General features: G+C 37.2%; 1 protein-coding gene across 1 annotated transcript; it reads left to right on the forward strand.

Annotated features, from left to right (window-relative positions):
* The first annotated feature begins 499 nt into the window (after positions 1 to 499).
* LOC132282758 (adenine nucleotide transporter BT1, chloroplastic/mitochondrial-like) lies at positions 500 to 19,720 on the forward strand. Its single transcript, XM_059784537.1, has 3 exons — positions 500 to 1,489; positions 18,633 to 18,794; positions 18,889 to 19,720. Exons 1-3 carry the CDS (start codon positions 929 to 931, stop codon positions 19,360 to 19,362), a joined length of 1,197 nt encoding a protein of 398 aa, XP_059640520.1. The 5' UTR covers positions 500 to 928; the 3' UTR covers positions 19,363 to 19,720.
* The last annotated feature ends 882 nt before the right edge of the window (positions 19,721 to 20,602 follow it).

Raw genomic sequence — 20,602 nt, forward strand, 5'->3', positions numbered from 1 at the left:
TCCTAAACTATCAAAGGGTAATTTGGTAAATTTATCATGTAAAGGGGGTGTTTTTGTTCATTTTTGAACATTCATAGGTGTCTTTGTCCAAAAAATAGGTAACTTTCAATAGAGTATTCTTTTGTCAAACCTCAATAATGTGACTGTACTTTACCCCTTTTTTTTTTCTCTTTTTTTTTTTTTACTACGTTGAATAGTAATTGAACTGTCCTTGTACAAAATGGTTTTCCAATTGATGTTTTTAATGCAAGACATGAAGATGATAAACTTGATACTCACGTGGGTCACAGTGGACCTAAACATACGATCTGGTCCGATCATTATAATCACTTGCTGGTCAAAGCCCAACCATTATGGGCCTCAGCCTTTAATATTCGGTCCATCATAATCAATAAATTCGGTCTCAAATTTAGTTGAGCCCTAAAAGGCTAAACCTAACTATCTTCTTCAACCCACGGTCAAGCACTCACAAGTCCACACCAAATCACCAATATATATATATATATATACGTACACACACAGTAGCTCACCCACTGATTCGTTACCACCCTCTTTTCTCTTCTGGGGTGGAAAGGAGAACTGGACACACCCTCCTGTTTCTCGTTTTTCTTCCCCAAAAATCAATCTCTCTCACACACAGATTCCTCAATCATCTATCGAATATCTTATATACCAATATTCTCAGAACAGTTCATTCTCAGGCCTACTTTTTTTATTCTCTTCACGAGATTGGATCTTTTCATCAAATTCTCAAGTATCCAATTGCCAAAAATGGAGCTTTCGATTACCCATTTGGCCAAAATCGAATCTTTTGCTCCTTCAACAATCCCAAATTGCTTGAAACCATGAAAAGATGAATTTGGGTATGCTTTAAACCCTACCCTACAAGGAGCTTATTATTATTTTTTTCTTCACAAAGTTAGGATTAATGGGTAGAAGAGAAATGCCAGTTTCGGAGGGTAAAAGAGATGGGTTTTTCTCTGGTTCTGAGTTGGGGTTTCAATGGAGTCTCCAAGAGGGTTCTTTTCACCCTGGAGGGTTATTTGCTAGTGTTAATAAAGTGGGCAATATGGGCTTTGGCATTTCGCCAAATTCACCAAATTCCAGGGACAATAATCATGGGCTGAAGCTACCTTACACTGATTTATATGTAAAGTATGTGTCTTCACCTGAAGGTTTTCGGATTGTTGGTGTTCCGGAGGCAAATACGGAAGAAGAGACTTTGAAGAAGAAAAGGGGTGGCCTTAAATTTAAGGTTAAGGTTAAGAATCATTCATTGAGGAGGTTGATAAGTGGTGCAGTTGCTGGGGCAGTGTCGCGGACAGCAGTTGCCCCATTGGAGACTATTAGGACACATTTGATGGTTGGAAGTAGTGGGCATTCTACTACTGAAGTGTTCCATGACATTATGAAGACTGATGGATGGAAAGGCTTGTTTAGGGGAAATTTTGTTAATGTGATTCGGGTGGCGCCAAGCAAAGCTATAGAGGTAAAGGTTAAATCTTGCTTTTGTAGTATTCATTGCTTACTTATTTGGGTTTTGTTTATAGCCTATTTGAGATGTTGTGCTTGATTGATTGCTTTGTATAAGCATTGATTTGTTGGTTTATGAAACTGCATTCACTTCGAGTTTGTTTTATCTAAGCATTGTTTTGTTTGTAATTGGCTATTCTTGCTTTAAATCCAGAAATTATCAGTCTTTATTTTATTTTATTATTATTATTTTTAATGCATTGCAATAAGAGACTTGAGGGTCAAATGCTGCTTAACTTTTGGTCCATAACTTTTTCTTTGTTGTAGGTTCAGTTCCATTTTCTTTATGTGACTGGTCTTTATTTGCTGGTACAATTTTGTGTTTTGTTACTTTGGTTGATTGTGTTAGCTTCAGGCTATTGAAATGCATTGCTTGTCCATATATATGTTGGTAGATGATCGATTGCCTGTTGATAAATTTTTTGGCTTAGAATTCTTTGATGGTATTGTAATAGAATATATGGATGTTGATACAAAGGAGAATTAAAATCTCATTTTGTTTTTGAGACTCTTTGGCCACACTTATTATTTGCATGCCTCCTTCTTTACAGTGTGGTACATGAACTTTCAACTTCACCATTCCCTACTGATAGTTGCCCTCTAATAATGAAGATACGGCACCTGAAAAATTGTATTCCCATTATAGATTGTTTGGAAATGTAAAGGCATCGATAACTTAATGCATGCTATATGTTATTAATTCATTTCTACTTCTTTTCAAGCTTGCTTTTTTAGGTATATTTTATCTTAGTGTGAATGATTATAGCAAGGAAGAGAGATAGCGAAGTTGAATATTGCTTTCCGTACTGAAGGATAAGATGTAAACTCTTTATTTAAGGAGTCATTGCGTCTGTCTGAACTTTGAACCCATGATTTAATTTTATTTCTCTACATTTTCCAGCTCCAAAGACCTTTAAATGTGCTCAACACCAAGTAATCACATACTATGATTGCCTCTTTTAAAGAAGCTAAATGAGACCAAAAAACTATTTTTTCCCTTTATAGTATGAATCCACCCCAAGAATGAGATTTAAAAGGTGCAATAAACTCGTCCTATTAGAGCACAAGTTGAGCATGTTGTTTCTACGCTTCGCAAGAATTAGGCTATCTTCCTTTTCCTTCATTTTGAAATACTTTAAACATGCTTTTATTTGTGTGATGCAAAATGTAACAATGTCTTTTGAGTCATTTCAGAATGCAGGATGTAGCATCCTAGATGTTTTTCTTATATTCCTGTTGACAATGTAATTTTTTTTGAAATGGAATTGAAAGCTCATAAGAATCTAATATGTTGAGGAGCAAAGGAGGTGCACAAGGTCTTGGCACATCAGCAGAATATTATAAAATTAAAGTTAGAAGCATTGTGTTCTTTAAAAGAGTGTGTGTGTGTGTGCGCGCGCGCGCACGCGTGTGGTGGATGGGCGGGGAGACTGCCTTTGAAACTAGCTAATACAGTTGAATTTCTAACTTGACGATCTAGTAAGCCTATTTTAAATCATTTCTGGGATAACAGTGTGCCGTATAGCTATTTCATTTTGCATAGCAAAGTAAAATCAACTTCAATAATGTTTTCCGGGCAAAACAAATGTCTATTTCCATGTATTAGCAGTTTGAACGGTGTGAACTAATATTGTATATCTGAAATGCCCATGCATTTTTTATGTATCACTTTATTCCAAAAGCAACAATTTCATATCTAGATCACCTACATTATCGACTCCTGTTAGGTTGGAAAGTAAGACATTTGGACATAAATATCATTCATCTAGGCTAATTGATCTTTTCATTATTGCTAGTAAAGATAGTATGTGTTAAGAAAACATATAAGAGAGGAAAGAAGTTAGTCAACCTGAGGCTATGGAACTTAATTCAACCCAACTACGAGTTTTTCCAACTATTTTTAGTCTAGGATACATGAATCTTATTCTGTCACTCTGCTTTATCAATTTATCTGATGCAATGGAATATATTCAAGGTTGGGTTCTTCTTGCCCAAGTAGTACCCAAAATGAAAAATCCTCAGGTTAACGAATGGAATTTCTACAACTCCTGAACTCGTACAAATTCCTCAGGTTAAATGGTGGATTCATCCCAATCCTTAAACTCCTTTCTACTTACTCAAACATACCATATTTTTTTCTTGAGAAATTTGTCATGAGAGCATCAGTTGGTTATTCCAGGCCTATAACAACATTTATGGATTTGATTGCTATTTAGCTTAAATTTTCCCTGCTCTCATCATCTAAATAGATTTTTAATATTTATTAGTATTTCACTTCAAAAGGAAACAGATGGAACTAAGACTTGATTTACATTTTGGCCGGGGACCTTTTGAAAAGTATGACACTTGTGTGAATGAATTATTACTTACCCAACTTTGTGAAACAGACAAGCTCATAAAATTTCAGCATTCCCTACTAATACTCATCCTGCAATTACTGGTCTTTTAGGTTATTATTTCCCTGAGCTTTCTTGCTGTAAACCCTAATTTGAGGTAGGCATCCTAATTCTTCATCTCAAACCTCTGAGGTTGGCAGACCGCTGAAAGGAATTGTTCAAGGTTCTAATATGAAATTCTGTAAGTTCTACTGTTCTACTCCTTGTTTTCCAAATGTCTGGCTGTTAACGCACACCAGAATCAATTCCAAACTTTTGGCTACTAACCCACATCAAAAATTACTTACTATAAAATATGCAAAACTGACAGTTCTCTTGGAAAGTACATGAGTGCATTATATAAAAAATCTTCAACCATCTTGGTAAAAATTAGAGATCGAAATTAGATCATATCATACATTAAATATTTAGATGGGAAAAATAATGAATTATGAAAGAAGACTTTAGATTTTTTACTTCTAAGAGAATGAATCTCAGAATCGCAGAACGCTTTTGTTGGTGGACGGCAGATTTTGGATATTGTTCTTATTGCTGGGGAATGTGTTGACTCTAGATTAAGAAGTGGGGTTCCTGGTGTTTTGTGTAAGCTTGATATCGAGAAAGCTTATGATCATGTTAATTGGAAGTTTGTTTTGTATCTTCTTCGGAGGATGGGATTTGGTGATAGATGGATAAAATGGATTGACCCTTGTATCTGATCAGTTATGTTTTCTGTTCTTGTGAATGGCTCTCCTGCGGGTTTTTTTGCTAGCTCACGTGGTCTGCGACAAGGTGATCCATTATCTTCTTTTCTTTTTCTCATCGTTATGGAAGGTATGACTAGATTAATGAGAAAAGCGAAAGATTTGGGTTACATTAGGGGGTTCAGAGTTGGCAGAGATGTTGATCATCAGATCCAGATTTCCCATCTTTTATTTGCTGATGATACTTTGGTATTTTGTGATGCTGATATTTCTCAACTCAGATATCTGAGATGCACTCTTGCTTGCTTCCAAGCAGTTTCTGGGCTTAAGATTAATGTCGGAAAGAGTGTGCTTGTTCCAGTGGGGGATGTTCTAGATATTTCCTCCTTAGCTGCTGTTTTAGCCTGCGGAGTTGGTTCTTTTCCTCTTCCTTATTTAGGATTGCCTTTGGGAGTTTCTTCTACTCTGGTTGGGAATTGGGATTCATTGATTAATAGATATGAGAAAAGATTAGCAGGATGGAAAAAACAGTATCTATCTAAGAGTGGGAAAGTCACACTTATAAAGAGTACTCTTTCATCCCTTCCTACCTATTTTTTATCTTTGTTTCAAATTCCATGTTCTGTTGCTGATAGAATTGAAAAAATTCAGAGGGATTTTCTGTGGGGTGGAAGGGGAGAGGAGTTTAAGTATCATCTTGTTAATTGGGATCAAGTTTGCCAACCATTGAGATTCGGAGGGTTAGGCATTCGAAAAATTGTTCCTTTTAATCGTGCTCTCTTAGGAAAGTGGTTATGGCGATTTGGAAGGGAACGACATCGTCAATGGAGAAGAGTTGTCTCGTGTCGTTTTGGTGAGGGGAGTGGGGGTTGGTCATCTCTTCCAGTCACTATTACGGGAGGCGTTGGTTTGTGGAAATTTATTCGGAAGGGATGGGATGTCTTCTCTACTCTTATTAGATTCAAAGTTCGTAATGGCAGGCATGTTTGTTTTTGGGAGGATCTTTGGTGTGGCGACCAGTTGCTTTCACACTCATTTCCTAGGCTTTATAGCATTGCAACTAATAAGCATGTTTTCGTGATTGATTGTTATCATCTTGATAATAATGGAGTTACGTGGGATGTGCGGTTTAGGCAGTCTTTTCAGGATTGGGAAATGGAGGAAGTCTCTGCTTTTTTGGATATTTTGTATAGGCAGAAGGATATTGGCAGAGGGTGTGATGATATTTTGTGGGTTCCTTTGGCTCATGGTCGGTATGATGTCCGCTCTATGTTTATTCATTTATCCAATTTCATTGGTTCCGAGTTTCCTTGGAAGTCCGTGTGGTGCTTTAAAGCCCCTCTTCGAATCGCGTTCTTCGTTTGGACAGCTACATTGGGGAAGATTTTGACTTTGGACAATTTGAGAAAGAGAGGCAACATCATTGTTAATTGGTGTTGTTTATGCAAAGATGATAGTGAATCCGTGGATCACATTCTTTTGCATTGTCCTGTGGCGTTTGGTTGTTGGAGTTTTATTTTCAGCATATTCGGCATTTTTTGGGTAATGCCTAAGCACTCCTCTCAATTGATTAACGCTTGGAAAAGCTGTCCTGTTAAGAAACAAGCTCGTGCTTATTGGAACATTGTTCCTCATTGTGTCTGGTGGTGTTTGTGGCGTAAGAGAAATAACAGATCCTTTGAAGGAAAAGAATCGTCCTTAGCTAATTTAAAAATTCATATTCTTCGTTCTTTATTCTTTTATGTTAAAGGAAGTACATGCTCCTCGATTGATGATTTCTTTGATCTCTTGGATTCTATTGGTCCTTAGATCTTTTCTCTTGTATTAGGGATGCGTTCCCCTTTTGAACGTTTTTCTAATAAATTTTTACTTATCAAAAAAAAAAAAAAAAAAGAGAATGAATTTCATCTAATTCCCTCACTTTTTAAAATTTTAAGAAAACTCCTATCTAAATATTTTTCATGAGATACCTAAGCCCGTTCTCTCTCTCTCTCTCTCTCTCTCTCTCTCTCTTCTTTATATATAAAAAATCTTCAACCATCTTTGTAAAAATTAGAGAAAGAAATTAGATCATATCATACATTAAATATTTAGTTGGAAAAAATAATGAATTATGATCCTATGATTATTGTGAATTTCTCGTATCAAAGTAGTTGGCCTGTTCAAACCCACACGTGGTTTAAGACGGGGAAAGAAAACTTTAGGTTTTTTACTTCTAAGAGAATGAATTTCATCTATTTGCCTCGCTGTTTAAAATTTAAAGAAAACTCCTATCTAAATATTTTTCATAAGATACCTAAACCTGTTCTCTCTCTCTCTCTCTCTCTCCCTCTTTCTTTTCTTTTTCTTTTTTCTTTTCCCTGGAATTCTGATAAAACTTAACTTTCCTTGCATTAACACATGGTCACCTCTTAATCCCACTTTTCTCCCACTACTTCCTGGTTTAATGGTTAACGTCTCAAACTGCAGTTGTACTATGTCAACTCAACTTCATGAGGCCTTGTACCAAATCTGAGTTTGGAGATATCAGTCTTTTAATTTTGCATTCCACTTATTTTAATGAAATAGTTTAACTTAGACCATATACATATGTTTTCCTACTATTGCCAATATTTGTCCGCTTCTCTCCCTTTCAACATCTTTGGTGAAGACCAATTGATTTGTCCTTTCTGCAAATTGATCTCCATGATTCTCTCCTTTTATCTCCTATAGTGCAGCTAGAATACAAAATTCTCGCTGTGCATCTTTTACATGCAAAATTCCAGTGATGCTCGGTTTATATTGAGATTTTTTCCCCCTTTTTACCACTTTGCATTTTATCCCATGAAGCATAGCCAGTTTTATAGTAATTCTATTAAGTATCTTCACCAAGTAATATACCGAGCCTTGAACCTTGTCCCAATGGTTGAAGTACACAAATAAACTACAAACCCAATGGACTTGCAAGGATTGGTGTAATTCTATTTAGTATTTATAGGTGTAAGCCAATTGCCTACACTCCATAATCATCCCACTACTTTTTCATCATCATCATCATCATCATCATCATTGCCTTAGTCCCATATGAATGGGGTCGGCCACATGAATTCCCTCTCCAACCCTTTCTATTACATGCCATTTCACCTACTATATTTAACTCTTTTTTTTTTTCTTCATAATTCACTATATTTAACTTTTTAAAGTCATTTTTTATAACCTCATCCCATGTTATTTTTTCCCCCTCTCCGTCTCATACCTTCTATTACAACTAGAGTTCCTTGTTTCACCGGCGCATCTCTAGGTCTCCGATGTATGTGTCCAAACCATCTAAATCTACTCTCTCTAATTCTTTCACCAATGGGTGCTACATTTAATTGTCCTCTCACACTTTCATTAGTGACTCTATCTTTTCTAGTCACTCCACTCATCCATCTTCTAGCCGCTCCACTACTTTATGTATTTTCACTTCAAACCTGTCTGCAACAATCTCAATAATCTGTTTCTTGTTTTGGAAGCTAGACTGCTAAAGTAAAACATATAGTGACACTTCATGAACTTGAAAGCTGAATAATTGTTTAAAAAGAATCATACCTTTTCCTCTCGTATCAAATTCAAAGTTCGTGATGGTAGTTGCGTCCATTTTTGGGAAGATCTTTGGTGTGGGGATTAGCCATTATTTCGTACATTTCCCAGATTATACAGTATTGCAGCTGATAAACATGCCTATGTAGCTGACTGTTATCGGCTTGATAATAGTGGGATTATGTGGAATGTGCATTTTCGGCGTTCATTTTAGGATTGGGAGGTGGACGAGGTGAGTATTTTTCTGGACCAATTGTATCGACAAGAAGTAATTGGCAGGGGTTATGACAATTTGACATGGATTCCCTCTTCTCACAGTCGTTTTAAAGGAATGTCGTTGTTCTTATATATGTCTAATTTTGTCAGCTTTGACTTCCCATGGAAGACCATATGGCGCTCTTTGGCTCCTATTAGGGTGGCATTCTTTGTGTGGATCACTGTTTGGGGTAAGATACAGACGATTGATAATCTGAGGAAGAGGGGAAATTGTTTTGTCAATTGGTGTTGCCTATGCAAGCAAGATGGGGAGTCAGTTGATCATCTCCTAGTGCATTGCCCTGTGACGCGCGATTGTCAGAATCTTATTCTTGGATTGTTTGGCATGTGTTGGGTAATGCCGCGTTCTACTAAGGAATTGATTCTTGCCTGGAGAGGATGTCGTGTGAGTAGAGGTATTCGTGGTTATTGGAGAACTGTCCCACATTGCATCTGGTAGTGTATCTGGAAGGAGAGAAATAGTAGAATGTTTGAAGGGAAGGAGTCGTCTACGGCGACACTGAAACTTGTTATTATTCGTTCTCTCTTTAGTTATGTGAAGAGGAGTTCTTGTTCCTCTTCTAATGATTTAATTTCTTTTTTGGATTCTTTGGGGCCTTAGACCACGGTTGCTCTAATGTTTAAGGGACGCGTTCCCCTTTTGAACGCCTTTTTTTAATTCATTATTATTTATCAAAAAAAAAAAAAAAAAGGGAATCATTTTTACTTACCAAAAAAAAAAAGGAATCACATAGCTGACTCAAGTAGTTGAGACCTGGGCCTACAGCCTTACTTAATCCAGTTGAATTGCTCTACTTGATACAAATTTTTCTACGTCTCAACTCCAGATATCTTTTGGATTTGTTAATCCTTTTTTTTCTTTTCAATATTTCCTCATCTATTAGAACATGTAGCTTTATATGTATATATTTACACATTTGTATGTATGTATTTAGGTATGTACAAGTTTACATATTATAGTAAATGAATGGTGTTGGAAAGTAGAAGATTTATTCCCTCCATAGGTGGATTCGTAAGGAATGTATTTTATGTGTATCATTGACTTTCCTAGGATCATGAGATAATAAGTTAGAGAATCCCACTAATATAGACTTTCCTAGAATCATGGGATAATAAGTTAGAGAATCCCACTAATATAGAAATTCATTCTAATTCATGTTTTAGGAAGGTTAGTTTCCTATTTTATCTTCCTGTGATTAGCTTTGTACAGGCTGTAATTTGTGTATATAAGCCGTGTATTGGCTTTCTCAATTACAGTACAATTTTAATCTTTTCTCCTAAATTTGTCATGGTATCAGAGCACTAGGCTCTTTTCTGGGAATCACAGTCTCTTCAGCCTTAATTGCCAAAGAGAGATTATTTTTTCCTTATCTTTTTCAGGAAACGCCCTGGCCTTCATTGCCATTTTTTTTTCTCTGAGTTTATTCTTTTCTTAAACCCAATCCAATATGTCTGAGACCAAATCATCTTCTGAGGAAGTCATCTTGCATCAAGCATCCGGTGATTTGCAAAACATTCAAGTGGCATACAAACTGAATGGGAAGAATTTTTTGAAGTGGTCCCAATTTGTTCAAACCTATTTGAAGGGAAAAGGGAAGCTCAGCCATCTCCTAGGGACCGGTCCAAAGAAAGGAGATCCAAAGTTCGATGTGTGGGATGAAGCAGATTCCATGATCATGTCATGGTTGTGGAATTCAATGAATCCAGAAATCAGCGACACCTGCATGTTCTTGTCCACTGCCAAAGAGGTTTGGGATGCTGTTCGACAGACCTATTCAAAGGCTCGTGATGCAGCGCAAGTGTACGAGATTAAAATCAAAGACTGGTGCGATGAAACAAGGTGGAAAGTCAGTCACGGAGTATGCGAATTCACTGCAAAATCTGTGGCAGGAACTTGATCATTACCGGTGCATAAAGTCTAAATGTCCAGAAGATGCTGCAATCTTGAAGGGCTTTATCAAAAAAGATCGAGTCTACGATTTTCTAGCAGGACTCAATGCTGAGTTTGATCAAGTCAGGGTTCAAATTCTTGGCAAGGAGGAGGTACCATCTTTAAATGAGACCATCTCTCTGATCTGGGCAGAGGAGAGTCGCAGGGGGGTTATGCTTGAACCCCAAGCCCTAGAAGGATCAGCTATGGTGACGAAGACAGAACGGCCATCAATTCAAGAAAGTGGTAAGGCAGATTTGTCACGGTTTCAAGGAAAGGGCAGCAAGGATACTCTTTGGTGTACCTATTGCAAGAAACCAAGACACACTAGAGAGAAATGTTGGAAGTTGAATGGTAAACCACCAAGCAGAGAGTGGGAATACCGAGGAGGACAGCAGAGAAGCCAAGCCAACTTCATCACAAAACAGCCGAGCCACGAAAAGTCTTAAGTACAGAGCGGGTTCAATGATAAGGAGATCGAGAAGATAAGGGGGCTTCTGGGATCATTGGAGAAACCAAGTGGTGCATGTTCTCTCGCACTCTCAGTTAAGTTTTCTGTTTCTCACGGATTACATGTCTCAGATGAACCTATTAGGAATCTATGGGTTATTGACTCGGGAGCTACAGATCACATGACTCACTCTTCACTAAATTTTAGCACTTATAACCCCTGTCCAAGCAATCGAAAAATAGCTATTGCAGATAGTTCTCTCACTACCGTAGCAGGTCTAGGGGATATCCATATCAGTCCATCTCTCACACTAAAAAATGTCCTTCATGTCCCTAAATTGTCCACCAACCTGATATCCATACAAAAACTCACTCATGACATGAACTGTAATGTTTTGTTTTATCCTTCTTACTGTACATTTCAGGACCAGGATTCGGGGAGGAAGATTGGACTTGCTAAGGAGAAGAACGAGCTCTACTATCTTGAAGAAACAAGAAAATCTTATATTGTCAGGAATAAATTATCTCCGTCATTTCTTTCATCATCCAATAAAGACACTATTTGGCTTCATCATTTTAGACTAGGACACCCATCTTTTGGAATTTTGAAAACTATGTTTCCTTCCTTGTTTAAGGGGCTGAAAGTTGAAGATTTTCATTGCGATGTGTGCGAATTTGCAAAACACAATCGTGTACCCTTTCCGGTTAGTGATAAAAGAAGTTCAATTCCATTTTATTTAATTCACAGTGATATATGGAGGCCTTCCACAGTTAAAAATGTGTTTGGCTCACGATGGTTTGTTTCCTTTATCAATGATTGCACTAGAGTCTCCTTGATCTTTCTTCTTAAATCTAAATCGGATGTAAGTAGTGTGCTTCCAAATTTCCATAACATGATTCAAAACCAGTTTGGGGTTAAAATAAAGAGATTTAGATCGGATAACGCAAGTTATTATTTCAATCAAACCTTATCTCCATACTTTCAAAAAGAGGGAATTATCCATGAATCCTCTTGTGTTAACACTCCACAACAAAATGGAGTGGCAGAGAGGAAGAATGGTCATTTATTAGCTACAACCCGAGCCTTTCTCTTCCATCAAAATGTCCCAAAAACTTTCTGGGGGGAAGCTGTGCTTACAGCTGCATACATAATCAACAGATTACCTTCGAGGGTGCTGGGGTTTCAAACACCAATGGAGACACTTGCCCGTTTTTATCCAGATCTAAGAACAACAAACAACCTCATTCCAAGAATCTTTGGATGCACTACTTTTGTTCATGTCCATAGCCATAATAGAGGGAAGCTAGATCCAAGAGCCACCAAGTGTATTTTTGTGGGTTATTCGTCTACTCAAAAGGGTTACAAGTGTTACCATCCACCTACTAGGAAGTTCTTAGTCTCTATTGATGTCACTTTTGAAGAAAAAATACCGTATTTCACTCAGCCTTATCTTCAGGGAGAGTCTTTGGCATTCATTGAAGATAAGGACAGAGACTTTCCACCTGTTCCATTGGACTCCAACCCAGTTTTTGTGCCAATTCAACCTATACCTCCTGAACCATCATCACAGCCCATTTCTGTGTCAAATACTACTCCTATTCAAAGTCCAATGACAGGGAATAATGAACTTCGTGACTCTATGAGGTTTTCGCAGGTGTATTCAAGACAAAGAGACCGGGGTCCTAATCCTGTGCAAGTCCAAGATTCAACGCCTAATCCTGAGAATGAGGTAAATACAGCTCCAGAAACTCCACATGATCATGATATTCCCATTGCCATTAGGAAAGGCACAAGAGAATGCACTAAACACCCATTGTACCCTTTAGCGAAGTGTGTGTCATTTAAAAAATTCTCACAAGCACATAGGAGCTTCCTAGCCAGCCTAAACACTATTCATATTCCTGATACATTATCTGAGGCATTATCTGATGAGAAATGGAAAGATGCTATGAGAGAAGAGATGCAGGCACTAGAAAAGAATCAAACGTGGGAAATTGTCAACCTACCACCAGGAAAGAAGACTGTAGGATGCAAGTGGGTGTTTACAGTGAAGTACAGGTCAGATGGATCTTTGGAGAGATACAAAGCCAGGGTCGTGGCAAAGGGATACACGCAAACCTATGGTGTTGACTATTAAGAGACATTTGCTCCGGTGGCTAAAATGAGTACGGTAAGAGTCTTGTTATCACTAGCAGCCAACTTCAATTGGTACTTGGAACAATTTGATGTAAAAAATGCTTTTCTTCACGGTAATTTGGAGGAGGAAATATATATGGATATCCCTTCAGGCTTCAAGGGAAATCTGAGTAGCAACAGGGTTTGCAAACTGAAGAAAGCGTTGTATGGCTTGAAGCAATCACCAAGGGCCTGGTTTGGAAGATTTGCCAAAGTAATGCTTGCCACTGGATATAAACAGAGTCAAGGGGATCATACTCTCTTTATTAAACACTCAGATGCAGGGGGAGTCATGGCTCTTTTGGTATATGTCGATGACATAATTGTGATAGGAAATGATGAGGAGGAGAAGGAAGCCTTGAGAAAATGCCTAATCAAAGAATTTGAGATAAAAGAACTAAGAAGATTGAAGTACTTCCTAGGAATTGAAGTAGCCCATTCCAGAGAAGGCATTTTCATTTCACAACAGAAATATGTAACTGATCTTCTAAGGGAGACAGGGAAGCTAGCATGTAAACCAAGCTCCACACCGATCGATCCAAATCACAAACTCGGGGAAGCAAGTGAAGATCCAACCGTTGACAAGGAAAGGTACCAAAGATTAGTAGGGAAGCTTATATACCTTGCTCACACAAGGCCAGACATTGCATATACCGTGAGCGTGGTTAGCCAATTTATGCACAACCCAAGAGAAGTTCACCTACAGGCAGTCTACAGAGTACTACATTATCTAAAAACTAGTCCTGGCAAGGGAATTTTATTTAAAAGGAACACTGGATTAGTCTTAAAGGCATACACTGATGCAGATTATGCAGGCTCACTCATTGATAGACGTTCCACCACTGGTTATTGTACTTTCCTTGGAGGCAACCTTGTAACATGGAGAAGTAAGAAGCAGAATGTGGTAGCTAGATCGAGTGCGGAGGCAGAGTTTAGAGCAATGGCTCAAGGAGTATGCGAGTTATTATGGCTCAAGATAATTCTGGAAGATTTGAGAATCAAGTGGGAAGGACCAATGAGGTTATTTTGCGACAACAAGTCTACCATTAGCATTGCTCACAATCCTGTTCAACATGAAAGAACAAAGCACGTGGAAGTAGATAGACATTTCATAAAGGAGAAGTTGGATAGTGGCTTAATTTGTACTCCATACGTCTCAACCAATGGTCAACTTGCTGATGTGCTTACAAAAGGACTAGGAAGTGCAGCGTTTCAAGAATCTATTTCCAAGCTGGGAATGAAAGATGCATATTCCCCAGCTTGAGGGGGAGTATTGGAAAGTAGAAGATTTATTCCCTCCATAGGTGGATTCGTAAGGAATGTATTTTATGTGTATCATTGACTTTCCTAGAATCATGGGATAATAAGTTAGAGAATCCCACTAATATAGACTTTCCTAGAATTATGGGATAATAAGTTAGAGAATCCCACTAATATAGAAATTCATTCTAATTCATTTTTTAGGAAGGTTAGTTTCCTATTTTATCTTCCTGTGATTAGCTTTGTACAGGCTGTAATTTGTGTATGTAAGCCGTGTATTGGCTTTCTCAATTACAATACAATTTTAATCTTTTCTCCTAAATTTGTCAAATGGTTGTAATTATAGTGATCGTTATTGTGTCATACTGATACCCTATGTTGCTCAATGACAAGTCAAAATTACTGTTTTCATAAATTCATTTATGCTGTGTATCGTATGAAAGGTTAATCTGTTTGTCTGTTTCTCTCATTTTTAACATTGGAAAAAGATACTACAATGGTGCTCTCTACAAGTATATGTTTTTATACACTTTCATTAATTATTGACATGCATTGCTTTTGGTGCAAATACTAGAAAATGTTGACAAATGCTAGAAAATACGAAAAAATGTTTGTATACACTTTCATTTAGTGGCGCAAATTGTTGACATATGCACTGCTTTTGGTGCAAATATTAGAAAATGTCGAAGAGATTCTCTAGTACACGGGATGCTTCTAATGCCCTGATGGCCGTTTCAACTGTTATGAGGGCACAAGCTCATTGAGAGCTTCCTCGTAGTAGACTTTGAAATTATATTTCTTTTGAATTATATAAGTTCTGTTATGTTTCGATTTTTGTGGATTTTCTCTATTTATAAGATTACCATCATGTTTTTATACCTTATGGATGTTTATAACATTCTTTTACACACACACACACACTATACAGAGCTTATTGTTGCTTTGAAGCAGTTGCCTTTCAGCTCTATGATTTACCATGGATGCATTTTGAATATCCAGTAGATTTCTTTTATAGATTATGTTCACCATCAGTAATACTTTACTCTGTACTGATAACGTAACTGAAATTTCTAAACCCATTTACCATTCAGTAAAACACAATCCTCATCTAAATTAAACAAATAATTACCCTTTTTGTCGGTTTACAAGTTTATCCCCCTGAATTTGTTCTATCCACACTATAGTAGCCAGAAGACTGGCCTTGAGGTACTCCTTTTGAAGTCAGAATATTTTTTTTTTTGATAAGTAAGAATTTATTAAAAACGCTCAAAAGGGGAGCGGAACCCAAAGAAACAAAAGGGCCTTTGGCGCCTTAGACCTTCAGAGAGGCCAAAAAAACAATAATCTCCTCCGTAGATCTATAATCTCTCCCTGAAACCCAACAAAAAAGAGTAGAAATTACAGAGAACTTAAGCATAGAAACAGGCTTCTTTTTTCCATCAAAATATCTCCTATTTCTCTCTAGCCAAATACACCACCAAATACAAAGCGGTGTAGCCCTCCAAGCATCACGAATGGAAGGCCCCACAGAGACGCCTCTCCTAGCCTTAATCAACCCTCTAGAGGAACAAGGCATAGCCCAATGGACCCCAAATAAACCAAGCATCAAATCCCAACAATCTCTGGCCATGCTGCAATGTAAAAGAAGGTGATCAACTGACTCCTCATTGCACAAGCACATATAACAATGATTGACCACCACCTGATTCCTCCTCAAATTATCCTGGGTTAAAATCTTACCCATGACGGAGGTCCAAGCAAAAAAGGCAACCTTGCGGGGAGCCTTGGAACGCCAAATAGACTTCCAGGGGAAGGGGTCTCCGTGACTAAACGAAAGGCATCTGAAAAAAGACCTAACTTCAAAACGGCCTTGCAAGTTAGGAACCCAGAACCAACGATCCGACTCCCCAAAAGAGATCACATGGCTATACAGAAGCTCCAGAAAGCGAGAAACATCCTCGATCTCCCAATCCTGAAAATGCCTTCTGAAGTCAGAATATTGACGATATAAACTTTCACCATTATTATGGTAGTGTTTATATATATATGTGCATATAAGTTTTTTTTTTTTTTTGTGTGTTTGTGTTTGTGTGTGTGTGTGTGTGTTATTTTCATGATTTCCTTATGCATATATTATTTCATTTGAATATTTCCCCATATTACGTATACTTCCAAATTGCTTACCAATTAAAATTTTCCTCTGATACTGGGTCACTTTGCACCTCTATTTTATATAAAAATATATATAAATTTTGGGGTAATGGTTCATTCGTCAATAGTCCAACAGATGTTTGATCTTAAATGTTCTTTTCTCCTTTTAATATATGTTTTATGTTTTATATACTTGTCAAAAAATATATATATGTTTTATGGGATCTAAATTGATTATTTCTTTGGACTTCAGAGCACTAATAGTGCTTCATTTGTTTTGCTTCAAGATTCAGGCGTGGATCTTACTTGCTCATCTTTCACCTTTTCTTTTGAATTGTCAATATTCATCTCTCTTTTGAGAGAGAAAAGACTAATATTGAAAATTAAACTGTCAATGTGCATCTTAGAGAAAGAGAGAAAGAGATGAATATTGATAATAAAATAGATTAAGTCAGTCAGTCGGGTGCAACTCGACCAACGCATGCCTGACCCAAGTTAGGGATGGGCTTGGGCTCAATTAGCTCAATCCGATCCCAACTCGAGTTGGGAGGTTTGTAAGTCGAACCCAACCGAAGCTCAATTTGTAATATGTATTTTTTATTATATTATATTATTACATATTAATCTTAGCCTTTCGTTATCATCCAATGGCTAAGGCATTCCCGTATAGAACCTTATCTCTTCAGAAATTTCTAGAGTTTAGAGGAGATAAGGTAACTTTAGCCTAGCAGCTTACCATTCGCAGGAGAGAGAAACCCTAGCCTAGCCACTCACCATTGTCTGTGTCTGCTTGTCATCTTCATCTTCAGCCAGTCATCTGCTACTCGATAACAAGAGAAGCCCTAGCCAGCCTGTCATCTTCATCTCCATCTCCATCATCTTCATCTTTGTTAAAGAGAGAAATCCTAACCCTAGCTATTGTTAGAAACCCCACTCGTTCATTCATCGAGCTTCTTACAGATTTAAAAAACTCGTTCGTTTTCCGCCAGTAATTTCTTGTTCTTTCTTTTATTTTTTATTTTTTTTATATATATATATTTTTTGTGTATACATCAAATGGTGATTTCTAACATTTGATCTCATTTCTTAAGTTTTTTCTTTTTTGAATCATTTAATTGCTGTTGTTTATTGAGTCATTAGTTACTGATTTTTATTTTATTTTATAGTTTCTTTTGTTATAAAAATAATTTGACTAGTTTGGAGACCAACCCGACCATGTTCGGGCTTGGGCTAGGTCTCCCTAACCTAAGGTCAGTTTCAACCTGGGCTTGGGCAACAATGCTCATAGTGCGGATTGAGCTACGACTGACCGACCCTTCAACCCGTCTGAGTGGCACCCCTATTGTCACCTCTGTTTTAATTTAAAATCATCAAAGTTTTTTTTTTGAAAATTAAAGCGAATCAAAGTTGAATTTTGCTATAGAAGGTTGTTTATGAAATCTATAATTCCACAGCAGAGAGAGAGAGAGAGACTGCCATCTGAAGCAAAGGAAGGATAAACAATCGGCCGAATGATTAATCTAATATATTTATTTATTCCATGGCAAGTCCTCTTTTGAAACGTAACAAGTTTCATACTCCAGCCCCGGTTTTCAGGGATTACATTTCGATCCAAACCTGATAACCCAAATCTTTCTTTCTATATGAATTTAGTTAAACCTTTTTTCAGCAGACTGAGCACCAATCTCGATTAAAAAAAATTAGTTATAGAGAGAGCGAGAGTTCTATTATTTGCCCATTGCCGGTTGACTACTTTGCATTATAGATCTTTTGTGACTTCTTCATGTTGCATTTGCTATAGTGTTATTTACCTGGGGAACAAGATTATTTGTGCTCTTATTGTTTTTGGTTCCAATGATTAATCAAGCTCTTCCTTACCAAATATGTATGTATATATAAGCTAGCACCCTGCTGTCTGCTCACAGTATAAAATTTATATGCCTTGCATGAAGAAAGTATTTTTCTTTGTTTTACACAAATTGAGCTTTACCATTTTGAATGGAATGATAAGATTCTTTCATGGCTTGACGTTGGAATAAATTTTCATTGAAAGTAATCATTGTTTGATACATTAGTGTAGTCCAAATTAGAAATGAAAGAAAATTCTGAATTATACGATTGCATATCCAGCAACTATCCTTCTTTTAAAAATGTAATAATAATCCGATATTGCAAGTTATTAGATCTTTGCTGAAATCATTTTTATGGCTATGCAGCTTTTTGCTTATGATACAGTTAACAAGAACTTGTCGCCAAAGCCTGGGGAACAGCCCAAAATCCCCATCCCTGCTTCACTGATTGCAGGGGCATGTGCTGGGGTTAGCTCCACTCTGGTGACGTATCCGCTAGAATTACTGAAGACTCGGCTAACCATACAGGTAAATTCAATGCCCATTTGACTAATTCAGTATTTCTACTCAAGACTATGATTGTAGCAAATATATGTATTTGGCGGGTTGTGTTGAATTGCAGAGGGGTGTTTATGATGGCCTGTTTGATGCATTCATAAAAATATTGCAAGAGGGGGGACCTGGAGAACTTTACAGAGGTCTCACCCCTAGTCTTATTGGAGTAGTTCCATATGCGGCTACCAATTACTTTGCTTATGACACCTTACGGAAAGCATATCGGAAAGTTTTCATGCAAGAGAAAATCGGCAACATAGAAACCCTGTTGATTGGATCAGCAGCTGGTGCCATTTCAAGTAGTGCAACGTTCCCACTTGAGGTGGCTCGCAAGCACATGCAGGTAGGGGCCGTGAGTGGACGACAAGTGTACCAGAACGTGTTTCATGCGCTCTCAAGCATACTTGAACAGGAAGGGATTCAGGGCTTGTATAAAGGGCTTGGGCCCAGCTGCATGAAGTTGGTGCCTGCTGCCGGGATTTCATTTATGTGCTATGAAGCGTGCAAGAGGATATTGGTAGAGGAAGAGAATGATGCTTAGAAGAGTTCTTTCAGATGAATAAATGAAACTGAGTACTTGCTGTGCATCTTTGAGCAAGATGGTCGATAGGATACAACTATACTGGTTTGATTTATGTTGCACCCTTTTTCCACCTGAACTTTTTTTTAATTCCCAGATTCCATTCCTTCTTTTTAATCTTTTGTAGTCGAAGGATAACAGCTCGTGACTCAGTTCAAGGAGCCTGGTTTCCGAGGTTAGAACTGATATCTTTGAGAGCTATGTTACGTGACGTTGATTTTACTTATATGTGAGTCAGAATAATTTGAGACAAGCATGGAAAGATGTTGCGGCTTAATGTTGTTTTTAAGTAGGCTGCCCCAGGAGAATTTCACTTTCAGCTTTGTTGCTCCAGTGTCATCATTGTGCAAGAAGATTTCCTTTGAAGTATGTTACTTCCCTCTGGAAACGTATTCAGAGGGAAGCAACATTTATATATATTTTTTTTAAATCCAACTATTAGAAACTTGTCATTTCATCAACTATTTCCTACATGTCTTTTGAAACCAATTCAAACACCTCCAAAAGTAGTTTATAGAGCAAGAGCAACCATCTTCGGTCTGCTTGATCTCCCATCCAGCAACAATATCTGTTTCTCCTTTTTTTTTTTTTTTTATGGAGTCGATTCATTTACTACAATTTTGACGGTCACATCTTGTGGCTCTGTTGAGTAATTAACATAGGGACAACAATATAGGTGATTAAGTTTGTATGATTGTCTGAGTTCTTGTTTGTGTAGGATAATAATCTTGCATTAGGTATGTTTTATATATATATAAAATGCAGGCCACATATTCCAGTTCTTCAAACTTTTAACAAAACAACATATATGGGATGGGAAAAAGAAGATTTACATCTTTTAGTAGGAAGACGAAAATAAAAGGAAAAGTCCGTGCAATCCTTTTAGTGCTGCTCTTGCGCTATGCAGTCAAATTGGCGGGAGCAAATCTTTTCCCAATTCACGAAGTCAAATTACAAATCGTCGAATTCTTGAATTTATAATGGATTTCTCATTTATTGAATTAATGACAACTATGCTTTATATTTATTATGAAATGGCAATTATCAAGTTGTACCCAATATTGAATAAAATGGTTAGATATATGCAAAAATAAGAATAAAAATGGTTAGATATGTGCAAAATTAAGAATAAAAATGGTTAGAAATTGTTGAAGCTTATTATTTTAGAGTTCTTTCAAAGAAAACTTTCATGTATGAAAAT

Source organism: Cornus florida, unplaced genomic scaffold (genome assembly GCF_030987335.1).
Source record: "Cornus florida cultivar Cherokee Brave unplaced genomic scaffold, ASM3098733v1 CherokeeBrave_3.0.0_Hap2_Chr11, whole genome shotgun sequence".
Classification (NCBI taxonomy): Eukaryota; Viridiplantae; Streptophyta; class Magnoliopsida; order Cornales; family Cornaceae; genus Cornus; species Cornus florida.